General features: G+C 40.7%; 1 protein-coding gene across 1 annotated transcript; it reads left to right on the forward strand.

Annotated features, from left to right (window-relative positions):
- The first annotated feature begins 4,881 nt into the window (after window positions 1–4,881).
- Window positions 4,882–9,453, forward strand: LOC124158434. Its single transcript, XM_046533519.1, has 2 exons — window positions 4,882–6,498; window positions 8,331–9,453. Exons 1-2 carry the CDS (start codon window positions 5,106–5,108, stop codon window positions 8,651–8,653), a joined length of 1,716 nt encoding a protein of 571 aa, XP_046389475.1. The 5' UTR covers window positions 4,882–5,105; the 3' UTR covers window positions 8,654–9,453.
- Window positions 9,454–17,464: the final 8,011 nt, after the last annotated feature.

Below are 17,464 nucleotides of genomic sequence, written 5' to 3' on the forward strand. Positions count from 1 at the left end.
TTCAGAATTTTTTTTACTTTTACGTCCAATAAGCCAAATACCCACGCCTAACACAGTTTGGGCTGCGAATTTTGATGAATCAGTCAGTGGGTAATCGATTTGCATGTTTATATATGCGCAGCATAACTGCAATATTGGGCCACTAAAAATTGGCTGCAATGCTGTGCCAGGTCTTTCTATATGAAATAAAATAAATTACATATCGGGCTTTGTTTCTTCATAATTCTCATTTTTGTTACTGTAGTGTCCTCATGAAATTCAATGTCGTTGCTACATTCATTTGTCTTGAGGCTGTCTGTCCTAACTCATACTATGTATATTGTTGGCACTGACATGGATGGGAGACAGCACTGAAGTCATGAAGCACGAAATGGTGCCTGTGCCCATTGCTGCTGGAATGAGCAACTTGCGGATACATCCAAGTTTTTCTTTATGCTGGAAACGGCGTGGAATCAGTTGGGATCCATTGGCCGTTATTTCTTCAGCATATTCGCAGGGTTAACTAATCCGCCATATTCACTACTCACCACTCATTACTAAGTTCCGAAATTGAGTTTACCCGTTCAGCATCGCTCAAACGCCAATAAACGCCTCTAATGAGTTCGACAAACGAGGCAATACTGACACACATAATGTCCGCCGGGAAAATACTAGCATGCGGAAATCCTCCTCTTGCGACCACAGCACCAAACGCCTCCGATACACTTTCGATAAATGAGGCACCAAATAGTGAATACCAATAGCTATATCGATACTTCCACTTTTAAGTCCTGGCTGAAGGGCACCAATAATACATTATTTACAGACATATGGGATTATGATCCTCATATTCCAACGACATATTCACTGCCTCATCAAGTTACTCTTCTATGAGTCTTTTCTATGTCTTGACCTTCTTCTAATCATAGGTTTCAATCGTGCGAAAAATCCACAGATCATCCGCCAAGACTGGGATTCGAACCCGGATCCCCCGATTTCCGGTCGAGTGCTTCAGCCAGTTAAGCTACCGAGGCGTCAGTCTTCCTGTGGATATTTGCGGACACTACCGGACAAGGTGTTGCTGGACTGCGGGGCATATGATGCCACTAGCAGTCCAAATCGTGCGCACAGCCAGAGAGCAGGCCCGGACATAGAACACAAAGAGATGTTCGCTCTTGTCAAGTTTAAAGTATACCGGAGTAGGTGAGAAATGGGCATTCTGGGGGAGTCATTGACCCAACTCGTGCCGCTCTCCCGTGACCTTGAACGTCTAGTCTCTCCGCCCAACCCACCCCCACAAAATCGACGAACTCGTCAAGGTTAAAGTGGGACGGGAGGTTCCGCCCAACCCACCCCCACGAAGTCGACGAACCAATCAAGGTTCAAGTGGTGTGGGGAACCTACCATATATAAGCGAGTACAGGAGGATGCGAGCTCATTCGTCGTCACCATGAACACCAGAACAGCCGCTCTGCATAGACATCCCGAGGCTTACCTTGAGAATACTGAGCTCGTGGTGGAGAGGCAGTCAGTACAATTGTATTGTGAATATTTCCTCTGAAATATCAATTATCTATGTAATCACACATTGCTAAGGATATGTAATAAATGTGATGGGAGAGGTAAGCAACTGATGTATTAAAATAATACTGTCACTCTCACACATCTGCATAATATCATGTTCACAATAAATAAATCTAGAAACTTTTTACGATTAAGATATTTTTCCTAATTTCATCTAATTATAAATTAATTAATTAATTAAAAAATGATGTGAGATGGAAGATATTTAATTACCGTTTATGAAAAGTGAAAAATAAATTACATTTATATTCATATATAGAGTGGAAACAATTTAGTTCTTTTAATTCTGAAAATTTTCTGCCTCCTCATCAACATTTCCTAGCCTTTATCTAGTCAACTGGGATAATTGATCACTCGACAAATTATGTTTTAGGAAGATATAAGAATGTTCTTTAAGTCAATACATTACACTTGACGATAGTGTTGTAACTTATTACGAAAAATAAATTATAAAAATTATAAATGCACGAAAATTCTGAAATTTAAATTTTCCCGCGTTCAAATATATATCATGCATGGGTTGGTATCTCAGTCAGCGATTGGATGTAATATTAGCAGTTGGTACGTTTAAGGGGTATAAATGCTCCTTTCCTGCCTATTCCTGCCTCAATCCTTGACACAAGTTGCGCAATAGTACCTGCGCATTGAGAGATGCACATTCATTAGCGCAATGGTTTCAGTACAACCGTCTCAAGGCGGAAGTTGATCCATGCTCTAATGACTGTTCCCCCACCCCTCCTCCATCGTCATCCTCCTCCTCTTAAGCAGTTTTATTGCTTGTCATACATTAGTCGACATGCAGACGTCGGAGACATCAGGACCTTCACCGGTGAAGAGAAAGAGACCCGTTGAACAACCCATTTCTGCTTCATTCCACAACTTTAAGAATTTAGTGCTTCAAACTGTGTACTTGAACAGTGCAAAAACAAAAAGTGTGTGTATTGGATACGATCCCAGCAGTGACTTTGAATCAGTCGTGCAATTTAATCAAGTTGGAAAGAAAAGTGTGATTTATGATCTTGTTTTTTCTCGGCGAATATTTCTTATACATATTTCTCGGGTTTCTAGCCGAGTGAGACTTTTTTTGGTCTAACGTTTCGACGGAACACTCTTCCATCGTCCTCAGAGAATGAATGTGCTGCAGGCTGTGGTTTGAACGGCTATATAAGCGCAGGAAGGCAGGCCTGCAGCACATTCATTCTCTGAGGACGATGGAAGAGTGTTCCGTCGAAACGTTAGACCAAAAAAGTCTCACTCGGCTAGAAACCCGAGAAATATGTATAAGAAAAAGTGTGATTGTTTCACAAAGCGAGTGGAAAAGTATCTTGAACTGTGAAAAGGATGTTGCTTTGTTCTTTTACAAAGGAGAAAAGCATTTTTTAACTTCCTGTTTGGCGAATGCAAATTACTTTGGGAAGACGCATTTGGTTATTAAAAAGACTTTTAACTTAAAAGAAGATGAGGGGTTTGCATTTGTGAAACTCTTCAAGCTGATAGATCTTTTCCTCCATAGACTGTCGGTTGGTCGTGACAAAGTGAGACATTTTCTCGCCACCAAACTAGCAAAGAACATCACAGATTGTGATTCTGAACGACTTGAATTAGAGATGGCACTCATAACGTTTGGTTCGGCTGATGAATAGCCTGTGTGAATGAAAGGCTTTTTAACCTCTGGCACGAATGAGAGTTCTGTAAGTTAGAGAGTCTTGATGTAATTTCAACCCCTGGCATTGGGTGTAAAAACCTTGTAAGTTGAACATACATCGCGATGAGCGCCATTATCGAATTTCAAGGATTCTCGGACAGCAAAAGAGATTTTATTGTCAAGGAGTTGGCAATCATTGCTGTACAGAATAAATGTTGTAATACGTGGTTATTTAAATTACCACCGAGACTGCTTTCTACAAAAGAGACATACTGACTGAGAAATAAGTATCACGGTTTGACTGAATATTCTGGAGACGTAGATTATCATGATTTGGAGAGCATACTGTACAACTATACAAAGCAGTACAAAATACTATTACCAAGTGTTTGAAGTCTTTGTAATCTAGTTTGGGTTCCCGCCAGTTCAATTCGTTCTTCCTTTGTTAAAAGAGTAAGTCAAATTTGGTGTTAAGTCAAATTTTGTAACTGCCCCCACGTGTTCCGGCACGAGGGTAGGCAGTCAGCCTTTGGTCGCCAGGTAGAACGGGCGAACGGGAGAGTTCTCCTTTTTTGTAATATATAGCAATTTCAATCATCATAAACCGCCTGGTCCTTCGGTTATTTATTTATCATTTATCTTTGTATCCCTCGTGTACATATTTTTTGGTCCTTCGGGCCGGATGTCAACGGATTTCATCGGATACGTCGGATCATATCGGAACTCATCGGATCGCGACGGATAGTGCTGAATTACATAGGATCTCATCTTTTCGGGACCTATCTTTCCGGACTCAGTATCGTTGATCTCAGCATCGCCAAATTGAAAATCATCGCATTGCAGAGGTCGTACGTATCATCACCGGTTTTATCTTTTCGGGACATATCTTTCCGGTTATATCGCTGCCGGATTAATCTTTACCAGATTATCGGTCCCGTTTACTCGTTAACGGAGTTGTTAGCGAATCTTGGCGGTCAATGTTTCATATAATTATCGTTTATCGGAGAAAAATCGTATCGGCGGACTAATGGAACTCATCGACGAAAAAGAAGTCCCGCTGGTCATCCCTATCTACCGTGAGGCTCATGACGGAGGCACGAGAGACAGCTCTTCAAAGCAGCTCGGAGAAGAGGAAATCGGAGGGGGAAGGAGTGCATCGTGCCGTCGTCCTTGCAACGGCTGACTCATCCCCGCTCGTACTATCATCGGACGTCTACGAATGCATCGTTCATCGACAACAGAGGGCGTCTTTGGGGCTAGCAGTCATCAGAAAATCAGTAAGATTGTTTCAATTTATCTATATAACGCCCAAGTCACTTAGCAAGTTTCATCTAAATTGAAAATCTTATCTAGCTAATGTGGCTTAACCTAAGTAAATGATATCAAAGTGTTATATTGTGAACGCAATTTTGCCGAACTCAAGCAGAACTATCTAATCTGATTGACTGAGTGACATATCAAAATGGAAGGCTTTTATGAAAAGCAAAAGACTTATCTAAGGAAAATTAATAATTCCTTCATAAACTTTAAAAAAGAAGGTGCTACAAAAATGAATCGCGGATCTTGCAAGGTTCGAATGGAGTGCATTGACAATTATTGGCAAAAAATTAATGATGCTCATGAACAATTACTTGAAAGTGAATATTTAGATTTACAGCATGATTATATTTGCTCTCATTTCCTAGATAATGCTGAGGAAGTGTACTTACAACGAAAGGGTGAGTTTGAAGAATTTCTGATAAACCTTGTATCAGCATCAAGTAAAAGTGAACGGAATGGTGAGAATAAAACTTCCCATAGTGAGGGTGATCACCTTGTTAGATTACCTGTCCCGGAGTTACCTAAATTCTCAGGTGATTTCCGAAATTGGGAAACTTTTCGAGATCTCCTGAAGTCTATGATAATAGATCGCAAAGATATTTCGCAGGTTGCAAAATTGCAATATCTGTTAAGCTGTCTTTCTGGTGAAGCTGCTGACCTGGTACGAACTATTCCTATCACAGAAGAAAATTTTACTCTTGCGTGGCAATCTTTGCAAAATTATTACGAGAATAATAGACGCATAACTAGTGCTCACCTTGCTGCGCTGTTTGATCTTAAATCGATGCAAAACGAGTCAGCATCTGAATTACGCCGCATTTATGCCGGCACAGTGAACCCCTTGCTCTCACTTGAAGCGTTGCGACGTCCAGTATGTCATTGGGATGATTTAATTGTATTTATAACTGAAAGGAGATTAGACCCACAAACGCGACGTGATTGGGAAATTAAATTAGAGAATTCAACTGCACCTCCTACTTATGAGATGCTTAAAAATTTCCTAAAAACAAAAATAATGAGTTTGGACAATCTGGAAAGTTGTGGTAATAAACAATCTTCGGGATCTCCCAAGGACATGCAACAGCGACGTCAATTTCATGAAAAGAGTGGATCATACAAATCAAAGAGTTTTCATATGGGCGGACCAACCGTAATGAAAAATCCCTTGTGTGCTTTGTGTGGCCGCAGCCATTGGTTGGCGTATTGTGAAACTTTTCGTGATAAATCAGTAGAGCAACGGAAGGAATTTGTCCTTTCTAAGAATCTTTGTTTCAATTGTTTTGGACAACATGTTTTGAGAAATTGCATATCAAAGAAGAGATGTCAGGTTTGCCATAAAAAGCATCATACATTTTTACATGAGCCTTCAACTAATTCTGAATCTTCGAAAAACTGTGTGACGAACCAATCAACAAGCTCATTTCCTGTTTTTACTGAAGAATCTATCGAACGTAAACTAACTAATGTGATCGATAGCAAGCCTGAGACAGTACTTCTTTCCACTGCGTGGGTAAAAGTGCAAGGACCTCATGGAAATGTTGTGTTAGCTAGAGCGTTACTTGATCAATGCGCTCAGTCTAGTTTCATCACGGAATCACTTTGTCAAAGACTTAGACTTGATAAAAAATCAGCTTCGGTGGTTGTCAGTGGACTTGGTAACAGTCTTCATATGAAATGCAAAGGCTCTGTTAGTGTTATAATTAAGCCAAGATTCATGTCTACTTTTAGCTGTCACACTGAAGCTCTGGTGGTACCCAAGGTAACGTTGTACAAACCGAGTCTTCTAACCAGGGATAACTGGCCTCATCTAAAGGAGTTGGAGCTTGCTGATCCCAAATACTACCAGGCTGGACAAATCGATCTACTCCTTGGAGCCGCGGTGCACGCCCGAGTCGTGGAAGGTAGAGTCGTCAAAGGGGAAGCAAACCATCCGATTGCCATGGCCACAGCCCTAGGGTGGATCTTATCTGGTGAGACAAATGCGGTCCTTCCGCACACTTCAGCTGTATTTACGATTCAACAAGATGATCATGAGATTCACACCGCATTGGCTAAGCAAAAAGATGTCATTAATTTGTGCATGGTGGGCGGTTTTTCCCTTCGCAAATGGCATTCAAATAGTTCTACTCTACTTCATTGGTTGCCACAAGAGTTATTAGCCAGTGAACCTGATCACTCTTTGCGAATGAATCAATATTTGCAGTTTTGGGACTTAATTGGCAACCCAGTGAAGACTGTTTTAACTTCAATGCTAAAATTGATCAAAAGGTAGAGCAATGGACTAAACGATTAGTGCTATCCAAGGTAGCTAAACTATTTGATCCATTAGGCTGGATTGCGCCAGTGATAATTACTTCAAAAATCTTTCTTCAAAAACTTTGGCTCCTTAAGATAGATTGGGATGAACCTTTGCCTCGAACGGAAGCTGAGCAATGGGAAACTTTATACAGCGATTTACCTCAAATCTCAAGTATCAAAGTGCCTAGGTGGTCAGGACCGGACTGGCTCTCTAAGTGTGACCAACTATGGCCAAAAACAGTTTTTAATAGAAGAAATAATGAACAATCTAAAATTCCTATTGTTTTATCAACAAATACTGCAACAATTAAAGCTAGTGGCTTTAATGTCTTTCAAAAGTACTCTAATCTAAAAACTTCAGTGCATGTCATGGCTTATGTGATACGTTTTCTACAAGCAAAAAAACTAGTGCATCCAATTTTCATTGCATCATGGTTTAATGTTGAATTAATGAATGCTGATGTAATTTTGAATCCAAGTGAAGTTATCAGAGCTCGTTTATTGTTGGTATACATGGCACAGCGGTAATCATTTTCTAAAGAAATTTCGATCTTGGAGAAAAGTGAAATTATTCCTAAGAACAGTGTGCTTATCAGGTTAACGCCAATTATTGATCAAAAGTTATTAAAAGTGGGAGGAAGATTAAAGCATTCATTACTTTCTGAGGATGAGAAACATCCGTTGATCATACCCAGTGATCATCCTTTCACACGCTTAATCATCGAAGGCTGCCATAAGCGTACACTGCATGGTGGGGTACAGCTAACTCTTACAACACTACGCACACAGTACTGGGTATTGAAAGGACGGCAGAAAATCAAAGAGATAATCCATAAATGTGTTGTGTGCCAACGTTACCGAAAAAGTACTTCATATCAAATCATGGGTAATTTGCCACAATACAGAACAATGCCTAACAGACCTTTCTCAAAATCTGGTGTTGATTATGCTGGACCTGTGAGCATTAAGACCTCACCAGGAAAGTGTAGAGGTTCATACAAAGGTTTCATATGTGTTTTTGTATGTCTGAGCACTCGTGCTGTGCATTTGGAAGCAGTTTCTAATTACACTTCTGAAGCATTTATTGCAGCGTTCCGACGATTTGTTGGGAGACGAGGTCATTGCTCCTTGTTATTAAGTGACAAGGGAACTAATTTTGTGGGTGCTGACAGACAATTAAAAGAACTGTTCCAGAGATCTTCCAACTTCACCCGCACCTTCGCTGAGGCCTTAGCATCTAATGGAACGGAGTGGCGTTTCAATCCCCCCACAGCCCCACATTTTGTTGGGATCTGGGAAGCGGCAGTAAGGTCAACAAAGCATCATCTAAGACGGGTTATCGGGGAAACAAAGTTGACTTTCGAGGAACTGTCAACTCTATTATGTCAAGTGGAAGCATGTTTGAATTCCCGCCCGCTTGTTCCCTTATCAGATGATCCTAATGATATCCAAGCGTTGACTCCTGCTCATTTTTTAATTCAATCTTCATCTTATCTAATTCCAGAGCCAGCATTAATTGAGGAAAATATTCCGACTTTAAAGAGATGGCAAATGGTACAGCAAATGCTTCAGCATTATTGGCGACGCTGGTCGAGGGAGTACTTGCAATCTCTACAACAACGACAGAAATGGGCAACATCAACCCCAAACATCAAGGCTGGGGATCTCGTGATTGCCTGCAACGACAACACTCCACCAGCGCGTTGGCAACTAGCCAGAGTAATAAAAGTTCACCCGGGTGATGATGGATATGTCCAAGTTGTGACAATTCAAACTGCAAATACGGTGCTTAAAAGACCAGTGAATAATCTAATAATTTTAAAATGAATATTGTAATCAGAGTTTAAAATCTATGTTCATTTAAATATTTTTGTTGTTGTTATGTAATGGTTCTCTTCTGCGAAGAGAAGGTGGGCGGAATGTTTGAAGTCTTTGTAATCTAGTTTGGGTTCCCGCCAGTTCAATTCGTTCTTCCTTTGTTAAAAGAGTAAGTCAAATTTGGTGTTAAGTCAAATTTTGTAACTGCCCCCACGTGTTCCGGCACGAGGGTAGGCAGTCAGCCTTTGGTCGCCAGGTAGAACGGGCGAACGGGAGAGTTCTCCTTTTTTGTAATATATAGCAATTTCAATCATCATAAACCGCCTGGTCCTTCGGTTATTTATTTATCATTTATCTTTGTACCCCTTGCGTACACCAAGGGTGCGCAAAAGGCATCTTACTTAACCAGTTTTCTTCCTAAGGGAAATTGCGTGGTCAATCTGGAACTTTATGGTTGTCCCTCGTTAAAAAGATTAACTACAAATGAGGGATGTTTTATTGAAATGCATATGGATGGAAATCAGCAATGTGCTAGAAAGAATTGTTTTAAGCTGGCTAATTGGTGTGAAAAAAATAAAGTATGTTAGATTTTATAGTAAATTGTATTGTTCCGTTTCTTTACTTGGTCATGTTTTCTTTAATCATTTACAATGCTGTGCAAATGAGAAGGTACGATTGTATTGTGGGATATTTACTAGAGTATGATTACTTAAACGAGAGTGCTGGAGGATTGTCAGCGCTCAGACATGCTGTTCAACTATTTCAAGAACAATATAACAATAGTGGAGGTGGAGATATGAACTATGAAACTGTGAATATGGTGAATAATATAACCAACTCATCCGTGTGTGGATGATTATGTCAAATTTATTGTAATAAATATCTATTTATTTTTACCTTGGTCTTTTATTTTTGAAGGATAAATCATAACAACAATTTAAATAGTAAGTTTTTTTATTCGATAAATATCCACATCTTTATCAAGTTTGAGTATAAACTTCATAACATGCAGACGAGTACCTATAATAGTGTCTGTGGTACCGTATCTCACTTTTGATTGTCTATGGTCCGTGTAACTCACAGGTTTTGCACCATCAGCACAATCACTTTGAATCATTCCTCCTCCCTTTGCCTTTGAGTGGAATTGAGGTTGGTAGCACTCGTGTACATCCAACCAGATGATCGGGCGCTGCTCTTCCGCCAGGCGTCGCTTCCCCGGATCGGTAATGTTATCCTGACTGGTTATATTAAATCTCTCCACGATCGCCCCTGCTTTATTCTGGAAGCCGGAGAAAGTCACCTTCTGTCCAACCTCTTCAATTTTCTTGTTCTGATGTCGGAATACACAACAGTACTCCGCGTTAAAAAGTACCGAGAGCACAAAATCTGTGCCCCGATGAGGGATGTAGATGATGTAAGTATCCGAATCTGACTGCCTCTCCACCACGAGCTCAGTATTCTCAAGGTAAGCCTCGGGATGTCTATGCAGAGCGGCTGTTCTGGTGTTCATGGTGACGACGAATGAGCTCGCATCCTCCTGTACTCGCTTATATATGGTAGGTTCCCCACACCACTTGAACCTTTATTGGTTCGTCGACTTCGTGGGGGTGGGTTGGGCGGAACCTCCCGTCCCACTTCAACCTTGACGAGTTCGTCGATTTGTGGGGGTGGGTTGGGCGGAGAGTCTAGACGTTCAAGGTCACGGGAGAGTGGCATGAGTTGGGTCAATGACTCCCCCAAAATGCCCATTTCTCACCTACTTACCGGACAAGCCGCGGCGATAACTTTCACGGGAGTCGCCCGCATATGCCCAGCTGTCCAGCATCCAGTCCAGTCCCGGTTCAGTCCAATCCCGGTCAAGGCGGATGATTTTTTCTCTGTGTATCTTTCTCACGTTTGTGCATTGCGGGTGACTCCCGTAAAAGTTATCGCCGTGGCTAGTGTCGGTATACTTTAAAATAGGTTGCAATACTCATAAATTCAATTTCAAAGGTTTATATTTGTTTGATTAAAATATTTAATTTAAATCAAATAAAAAAGACCAAATAAGTACTTAAAAAAGACCGAAAAGAAATGGCAAAAAATAATAAAATATTTATGAAAAAAATTATTAATATAAAAAATAATAAATAATAAACACCAAAATAATAAAAATAAATAATAATAATTTAGTATCATTGATTGATACCAATGTGATGGCCATCAAAAAGCCAATTTTCCTGTTGTAAATATTAGTTATAATTTTCCATTTCACACAGACAACACAATACACCCACAGCAGTACACGTGCGCCATTTTTATAATTAACGGATTGTTAACTGACTGGTTGGGGTGAGCCAAGGCTCACCGGTACAGCAAGAAATCGCGCCTTCGGCGTGATCAGGACGTGGATATCTATATATATAAAAGAAAGTCGAAAATCGTGTTAGTTAGAACACTTATAACTCGAGAACGGCTGCACCGATTTCAATGAGATTTGGTTCTTTCGATTCGTCTTAGGCGGGGTTAACATATAGGCCATTAAAAAAAGGATAGTTTCACAAAAAAAATTCATCTCTTTCCTATGGACATGCTTTTAGGAGTTATAGTAACACAACAATTGATAAGTCGGTCAAAACTACAAATTAAATAATTTGTTTTGTTTTTACCACTTTAATAACTGAATTTAGTAACAATATAACATTTTAAATACTAAATATATTCAAAATATTAATTAAATTGAAATTACATTTTTTAAATTTAATTCGAGCTGATTGTAAGCCCAGCCGTGGCCCAGCTCGAGTTGACACTTCACTACCGTGTTTGTAAACAAATCTCCAAGCAATTGTTGACAAACGGTAATGTCCGTGTTCCGAATCAAAGATGGTTGATTTAGCGAGCAAGAACGAAGATGTGGATGACTAAAACGAGGTAAATTCAAATAGTTCGTACTCTGCATGGATTCGAATCTTTTAAATGTGTAACAAACGAAGACGAAATCACCAACTATCTATCTGAATATTTTAAGTCCTTGGACGTACTTGGCTTACCAAGGCACGATTTACAGAAAAATGTAGTTTCTGTGCTCATGATCTTTCGAAGCCTAAACCAACCATAACTATCCAACGGAACGTGTGTGATCATTAAAAAATTGGTGATGAATGTGATTCACGCAACTTTACTCAAAGGAAAATTCAAAGGTTAGGAAGTCCTCATTCCGTAGATTCCATGATCTCAACTCATATGCCCTTTTGAGCTTAAACGTATCCAATTTCAAATTCGTGTTGCATTCGTGATAACGATTAAAAAATCGCATGGTCATTCTTTCAGTTTTTGTGTTGTTTGTGATCATGTGCTAATGAAAACCCATGATTTTCTCATGGTCAATTTAGCGTGCTATGTTCACGAGTCGATAAACCATCCTCTGTATTCCTTCCTTCGCTTCAAGTGCGTAGCTAGGATAGGGGGTTTTGGGCGCAGCTAATACCACAGGTCTGTAGGATATAGAAAACTCGCTAAGGTAAGCGGGAAGTGTGGGGGCACTCCCCCCAGACATTTTTTAAGATAAATGGTTCAAAATAGTGGGTTTTGTGGCTGTGTGAATAGTTAAATATGTTTTGTTTGTTAGTCATCCGTCCCCCTAATATTAATAACAAAATCTTTCATAAAAAAATTCTCTAAGCTCTTGAGGGGGGGGGTTTATCCCCCAAAGCCTCCCGTCGCTGCGTCACTGCTTTGCTTCGCTATATTTATTTAACTTCATCCGCTTCATCTTGCGCCTGATACAAAACAAAAACTGTTGTTTATCAGAAGGTGGTTGACGCAAGACATTAAACCCGAATGTGTAGGGCTCACCGTGGTGCGTTTACGCATGCAGTACGTTTACGCAGTGCATTTTTTCCAAATAGAGATACTAAAACTGGCGCGCCTTAAGTCATTTAATGCGAATGCTGCTTCATAGGGGCTTTTCTTGCACGATTTTGAGCATCAGTCAAGCGTCGGTCTGGGGTTGTGTCAACCTGCCCTCTGAAAGGGCCAAGTGTATGCAACAGACTTGGACCTAAAAACATTTTTTTTACAGCTAATAACGCAAATAGCCAACAACTGAATGCGTATAATTTTTATTTCATAAACTGCTTTATTAAACCACAATGCCCAAAATTTCTTAAGCCAAAACGTAAGAAAATTTGTTGAAAAAAATCCGCGTAAACGTGCTCCGATCCACCCCATGTAGATTCAATAAAGAAAATGTCTTTCTGACAAGCAATTTTGGTACTCATTTACGTAGTTTTATTGAATTTGAACCCTTATTTTATTATAATAAATTAAACATGATTAAAAACGATACAGCCGCTCTTGATTTATAAATGGTGTAAGTAAACTGTAAGTTCATTGATTGTTAGGCGGTACGAAGTTCGCCGGGTCAGCTAGTAAGATATAATGAACGGATTTAACTCGGTGGGCGATTGTTGAGCGATTTTGCAGTGGCGGTATCGAAATGTCCCCTTTGTGATTTTACCAAATGTTAAATGGAACACAAAAATCAAATGAACTTATTCCGTCGTCATCTGGTGGAACGAAATGATATTAGTGGAAGAGAAAAGCAAAATAAGGAAGTGCTCCACTAATAAATTAATGGTGTCTACTGTTTTCGGCAACTAAGCTTCACTATCAACACACTTAAAATGATCACGTGCGAACAAAGAGCCTTACATGTGCAACAATGGGAGGAGGGGTGGGGGAGAGGAAGGAAAGCAGCAGAGCGAAATAGATAGATAGGAGAAGAGAGAAGGCTTCAGGTGGTGATGAGGATTATTGGCAAGGGAAGAGTCAGATTTTAAAACATCTGACGAGAATCGGGAGCATCTATTTTCGGAAATGTCATTTAAAATTGTAATATTAGATGCAAGAGAGTTTTTAGTGAAATTAAGAATTTCTCAAATATCGAATTTAACCCTTATTTCAAATGCATATAAAACATATAGTGTTGTATTCGCACTTATGGTCGTATTAAATGAGGTGTTTAATGTTGTTTTAAGTAATTCAATGCTATCTTACACTTTACTTGATCTTTTGGAAATAGCTTTCAGAAGTTGTAGGAAGAGGAACCTAGGGAGGGTAATTTGCACCAGTGTTAGTGCTGTGTTGGTTGGAACTGGTTGGAAACTGGAAATGTGTCTTTTGAATCTGCCGAACGTCAGGAAACAACGGATGTTCGGAAGGAATTTTCGGAGTGAATTTGTAAGGCAGAAGGAACGAATTCTTCTCGCGGGAGAAGTCTTTTTCTCCGCATTCTCTTTCCGTTGGCCTCCGGGCATTCACGCGCTTCCGATCGTCTTTTTTTCTCTCCCTTCTTTACTTTTTGTTTGCTTTCGCAGCGAGAAGTCTTCCAAGTGGCTGTCTGTCGCGGGCACGAGTGTGGGAGGAGACAAAAGACAAACGCTTTGAGACGCTCGGAAGAATCAGAGAGGAGAAAACAGTTGAAGTGCGAATGAATAAAAGGGAGAACAGAATGGGAAGACATGATTGGCTTGGGATTTCTTATGGTCATGAGTGGGTCTAGGGTGAGGAATGTTGGCGACATCTGTGTTCGCTATTTCAAGACCGCGAGCATGCATCTACAGCTGAAGCTCTGTTGACGCTGTTTCTCTGAGATTAGCCATTGCGTATTTCTCTTAATACATAATCGGTACATTTTCGGTAAAGGAGGTGGTAATTAGTAAATAGCATTAAATTGATGCAATAGAAACTTTTCAGACATCACAGCTCTCTGGAATCTGTTGGTGTCATGCATAAAGGTTTTTATTTGTTTAATTTTACTCAACATATCTGAAGATTTCCAATCCAGTTGTCTGATTTTAGACCTGTATGGTAAATTTGGATGTGTATTTTTTCATTTTGAGACAATTAAAACTATTTATGGCGCAGTAACATTCTTATATCGTTTTATTCGAATGATATTTCGCTTAATTTTGGAACGTGATAAAATTTTCACGCTTTGCCTTGCTCTCTTGTTGGCGTTCACAAGAATAGAGGGTGTGCGAATAGGTTTATTTATCTGATTGCGTTGGCTTCCAGCTCCGACCGATCTATGAAAGTGTTTCGGGAGGAATTGACTCCAGAGGCGAATTCACTCAATTACCCAATCTTCCTTTCTTTTTTCTCTGATGAAAGGGAAAGGCTCCCTTCCCATCGGCTACCGCGGCCTCAGCCAACAGTATACAGCCGAGAAGAGGGAGCCACATCCCTCTGGCGGCACTCCTTTGAAGCAAAACAAGGGAAGAGCGGAATGCACCCTCCCCCTCCGAATGGTCGTTGTGTCCGTCCTTTGACATCGCACTTGCGGTGGGCGCCCGACCGCTTCATTGCGACTTTTTCTGCAATCCGAATCGAAGGAGTGGTGTGAAAGAAATATTTCCTGCGATCAGTAAAGGCCAGGAGATACAGCTGATTATGAGGGCAGAGTTCATACCAATCTGAAAAGCTGGCTACCCCCTCGAGGAAAACGCCAGGCCTATTCGCTCTTCACCTACTGGTACGCACTTAATCTCAAAATTAATGCATGTGGAAATGTTCTTTGCACGTTGCCACGCATTTTCGTTCTATGAGGTCGACTATGGTGGCTATGAAGATTCGCTTTATCAGATCACAGGCGGTATGAAGATCCTCCCGGATGTCTTTATTAGACATTTCTCCTGTAAAAAAGGTGAGCGTCAAAATGTGTGCCAATCGCGGCAGTTTATTCCCTTGAAATCATTCAATCGCAGCTGGACACAGAGTTCTAATATGGGAGCAGAGGATGGTTTGAAGAGGGAATTGGACGCGGACACGCATTGCATGCTGGGAATGCTCTCCCCTCCTCCCCCGCGCGTGCGCACTAAAGTGTTCCACGCACCTGAACCGTCTGTTATTCCTTCGAAGTGAGACAAGGACGTCTTCACCTCCGCAGCCTAATTCTGTATCTTTTGTGTCGACATAAATCTCTCATTCTTAATCCCAATGCCACCTGCGCATTATATACATACATATGTATGCGTACGATATGTGTTGTTACACCCCCCGCCATACATCCTGTGTCTCAGCTATAATCTCGCTGGGGAGAGCAGGAAGACACTTCCTTGGAAATGTTTTGTCTTTGAAAGGTATATGTCTTTTGGATGCGCTAGACATCCCGCTCGGAACACATCCTCCTATCTACTGTGTATTTATTATAGATTCCTATTGATTTCGTGTCTGAGATGCACAAGATCGTCCAGCGTCGATTAGAGAAGAGAATCCCAAAATTTGATACGATTGCTTTCATTAGCGATCTAATGAGAGGCAACTAGGAATGTTAGCAAGTCGCGTGTGTTTGCTTCGTGCATTTAGAGGAAGCATGCGATGGGGTGAAAAGGTTAAAAGGGAATGGGTAATCTCAGTAAACAGATGGAGTGGAAGCTGTATGAGGGTGCGTTTTCAGCGACAGTGTGGCGTCATTATGGCGTCTTGTGATAAACGGCAACTACGGTGACACCTCGTGGCTATTGGGAGAAGTGAAGAGAGGAAGTTTTTGAGGGGATATTTCCACGGCAGACCCCCTCACCCCCTCAAATATTCCTCGCTTTTCCTCGCAACTACGTGTCCCTCCTTGCGGGATTCGAGGGCACTTCTTTGTGTGATTGTGTTGATGTCTGCTTCTTAAGGATGCAGAAAGTGGGAGGAATGAAAGCAGGGTATTTACCCTGTTAGTTCTGGGGTGTTATGGTGCACCTACTAGCCCATGAGTGTTGCGACAGAAGATTGCGGAAGTTGTATTTCACCTCGCAAGCATTTTCCGTTCACCTTCCTTAGCTGTCCACTTCGTTGCGTATTCAACACTCATAGCGTTAACTCCTCCTTGGAGGTGATGTTCATTGAGCCATGTAATATGCGTTTATATGGATTGTAGGATATGAGCGGAGAAAGTGAACTCGAGTGATTTAGACAAAGGCTGGCGCATCTCCCGCGCATTCCTGCAATTGCGCATTCTTTCTTCTGGTATCGCTAACTTAATTTTTACGCTCGTGTGCGTCTGTTTAGTTAAAAAAAGGAATTTCTATCGACGCATTTCCTGTCGAGGGTGAGGCGTAAAGTTAGCTAGTTCCTTGGAATGATTTCATCGCTTTCAAATATCTCTTCGGATGGCGAGCTGAGGGAAAATGGTGGAATTTATCCTACCGGGAAAAAGAAGAGCAGGAAATTTAATAAAAAAGTGATTATTAGAACGTGGACTGTTGGCTACGCTATTTATAAATATTCTCCCTGTGTAGTATTCGAATACATAACAACATTATTGCAATGGAAATGCTTGTTTTCAAAGTGGATGATGGCATTTACAAACTCTAACCTCCATTTTACGGTCGAGGACTAAGTTCGACGGATCAGATTATGAAAAGGCAAAGAGGCGATGCGGTGATTTTTGTAGTGATTCTTTCGATGGGATTCTGTTGCTTGATTTTGATGACACGGGAATATGACACCAGAACCCTCTGGTGGCGATCCGGAGAAGAAAGACAAAGTTGTGCATGTGGCAATCCTATTGGATGCTAGTGATTGATCACCACACCGTCCAAAAAACGTCCCGTATAATAACAAACTATACTACTATATGCTGTTAGAAATAGAATATAGAATAGAAAATCAGAAACATGCTTTAAGTTTTACATAGGTTAGTAGGCTACACTACAAGTCATGCAATCTATTTACGGGGTCTATTGCTGCCGTTATAATCTCTTATTGATCGAGGAAAAAATGTCATTCGGAATCTGTCTGTTCTACAATCTATCTCTCTTATTTTATTTATATGATCTGATCTTCCGTAGT

This window comes from Ischnura elegans, chromosome 5, assembly GCF_921293095.1.
Source record: "Ischnura elegans chromosome 5, ioIscEleg1.1, whole genome shotgun sequence".
Lineage (NCBI taxonomy): Eukaryota > Metazoa > Arthropoda > Insecta > Odonata > Coenagrionidae > Ischnura > Ischnura elegans.

Excerpts from the sequence above, each read along its gene's own strand:
- LOC124158434 (XM_046533519.1), top strand. The coding sequence starts at position 5,106 with ATGATAATAGATCGCAAAGATATTTCGCAGGTTGCAAAATTGCAATAT. Across the intron at positions 6,499-8,330 it reads CCTAGGGTGGATCTTATCTG|AGCCAGCATTAATTGAGGAA; the intron begins GTGAGACAAATG and ends ATCTAATTCCAG.